The 2,637-nt window shown below is 43.9% G+C and overlaps 1 protein-coding gene across 1 annotated transcript; it reads right to left on the minus strand.

Moving 5' to 3' along the window:
* Window positions 1-655: 655 nt before the first annotated feature.
* Window positions 656-1,716, minus strand: LOC123965869 (FSD1-like protein; the record flags this gene model as incomplete). Its single annotated transcript, XM_046042199.1, has 3 exons — window positions 1,446-1,716; window positions 930-1,157; window positions 656-832 (listed from the first exon to the last, which is right to left on the minus strand). Coding segments are annotated over exons 1-3 (520 nt in total), but the record flags the coding sequence as incomplete, so codon positions are not given.
* Between the last annotated feature and the right edge of the window lie 921 nt (window positions 1,717-2,637).

Genomic DNA, 2,637 nt, shown 5'->3' on the forward strand with positions numbered 1-2,637 from the left:
CAGTATATACTGTCACACACTATACCTACAGTATATACTCACACACACTATACCTACAGTATATACTCTCACACACTATACCTACAGTATATACTGCCATACACACTATACCTACAGTATATACTCTCATACACACAATATCTACAGTATATACTCACACACACTATACCTACAGTATATACTCTCACACACTATACCTACAGTATATACTGCCATACACACTATACCTACAGTATATACTCTCACACACACTATACCTACAGTATATACTCTCACACACTATACCTACAGTATATACTGTCACACACACTATACCTACAGTATATACTGTCACACACACTATACCTACAGTATATACTGTCACACACACTATACCTACAGTATATACTGTCACACACACTATACCTACAGTATATACTCTCACACACACTATACCTACAGTATATACTGTCACACACACTATACCTACAGTATATACTCTCACACACACTATACCTACAGTATATACTGTCACACACACTATACCTACAGTATATACTCTCACACACTATACCTACAGTATATACTGTCACACACACTATACCTACAGTATATACTCTCACACACATTATACCTACAATATATGTTTGTATATATTATGTAGAAAAACAGTAACTTGTTTCATTCTGTCTATATCGGTCTCGCCCTGAAACGAGGACTTCTAACATTTTTGTCATCTCACTCATGTGTTCACCTCTGGTTTCTATGGCGACGGGTTCAGAGAACTCGCCAGCGGCTGCTTTGTTTCTCGCTCGAACACGAACAACGACGAACCGAGAGTCAAATTTCAGCCCTGAAACAGAAGCACAGGAAGACCACGTCACAGTTTAAATAGTCTCCTTGACCCCTCACCTGAGATCTGACCCCTCACCTGACACCTGACCCCTCACCTGAGATGGTGATTTTTGTCTCTCTGATATCGGGGATTTTTTCCCAGCATGTTTCTCCTGCGGCTCTCAGTGAGCTGTCGTGATTTGTTTTTCGGTATTCGAGTTCGTAACATTCAATTCGTCCGCTGACACCGTCACCATCAGCCTCACAAGCTGGTCGCCAGGCAACCGTGATGGAGTTGTCACGGATGACATAACTGGAGACGTCGATCTCTGGCGCTCTGGGAACTGTGGGAACAGGTCAGATACTGTGAACGAGACGAATCTGGAGCTTTCAACAGTTTCACACTGTCTTCATCTCCAGTGGACTTTGCTCAGTTGTCATGGAAACTGAAGATGTCTGTAATAATAATTTTTTTCCGACCATGGCGTGTGTTTGGCGGTGCTGCATAGCAGACCCAGTCACTGCAAAACTTGATTCTTCTTACCAAGAAAAAGAGGTACTTTCCTGCTCTAACTAATAAATCCCCTCATAAACTGACCAAAGAGAGACAATTTAAAAAAGGTGTTCCTCACCTGGCAGGAACTGAAGTCGTTGAAGCCCCGCCCTCTCTGCGTTGAAGTCAACTGTAAATTGCGACATGTTTTCCGATACCGCCAGACGAGTCGTCAGCCGGAAAGCTGGAGCCATAGTTACCCTGGCAACAACAAGTGGCGGGGTTTCAGCGAGGGAGGGTTAGTACTGTTAAGGGGCGTGGCTTAAAGGAAAATAATTTCAGAACTGTGATTCATTTGTAAGTCTGAACTTTGACTTGTTAGTTTGAAAGTGTCTGAGAAGACGTGAGGGTAGAAGAGACAGAAAAAAACAGAATCAATATTAAAAAACTAAAACTGACTGTTAAAATAAAAATAAAAACAAACAAATACAATTGAAAAAATTAAAATGTGACTAGAACTGAACAGTGACAGTAAACAGGATGAAACACAAAAGCCGTGTCCTAACTGAATGCAAGCGTCGGGTACCATCGGTCCATTACATGATGTCAACAGAGCCCGGACCTGTTTCTGTCAGACAGAGAGGTAACCACTCAAGGAAAAGAATGGTGAGTAAAGTTATGTGCCATCTTTCTACCTTTCTACAATTTCAATATTTTGATGTTTTTTGTGTCCTTCACTGGAACTGGAACTGGAACCCGCAACAAGTGGTTCTATTATGAAAGCAGTTTCTAGCTTTTTACTATGGCTGCTGCATGGCTGTGTATAGCTGTGTATAGCTGTGTATAGCTGCTACATGGCTGCTGCATGGCTGCTGCATGGCTGTGTATAGCTGTGTATAGCTGCTACATGGCTGCTGCATGGCTGTGTATAGCTGTGTATAGCTGCTACATGGCTGCTGCATGGCTGCTGCATGGCTGTGTATAACTGTGTATAGCTGCTACATGGCTGCTGCATGGCTGTGTATAGCTGTGTATAGCTGCTACATGGCTGCTGCATGGCTGCTGCATGGCTGTGTACAGCTGCTACATGGCTGCTGCATGGCTGTGTATAGCTGTGTATAGCTGCTACATGGCTGCTGCATGGCTGCTGGATGGATGCTGCATGGCTGTGTATAGCTGCTACATGGCTGCTGCATGGCTGTGTATAGCTGCTGCATGGCTGCTGCATGGCTGTGTATAGCTGCTGCATGGCTGCTGCATGGCTGCTGGATGGCTGCTGCATGGCTGTGTATAGCTGCTGCATGGCTGCTGCATGGCTGCTGGATGGCTGC

The sequence above is a fragment of the Micropterus dolomieu genome, unplaced genomic scaffold, assembly GCF_021292245.1.
Source record: "Micropterus dolomieu isolate WLL.071019.BEF.003 ecotype Adirondacks unplaced genomic scaffold, ASM2129224v1 contig_11576, whole genome shotgun sequence".
NCBI classification, from domain to species: Eukaryota; Metazoa; Chordata; class Actinopteri; order Centrarchiformes; family Centrarchidae; genus Micropterus; species Micropterus dolomieu.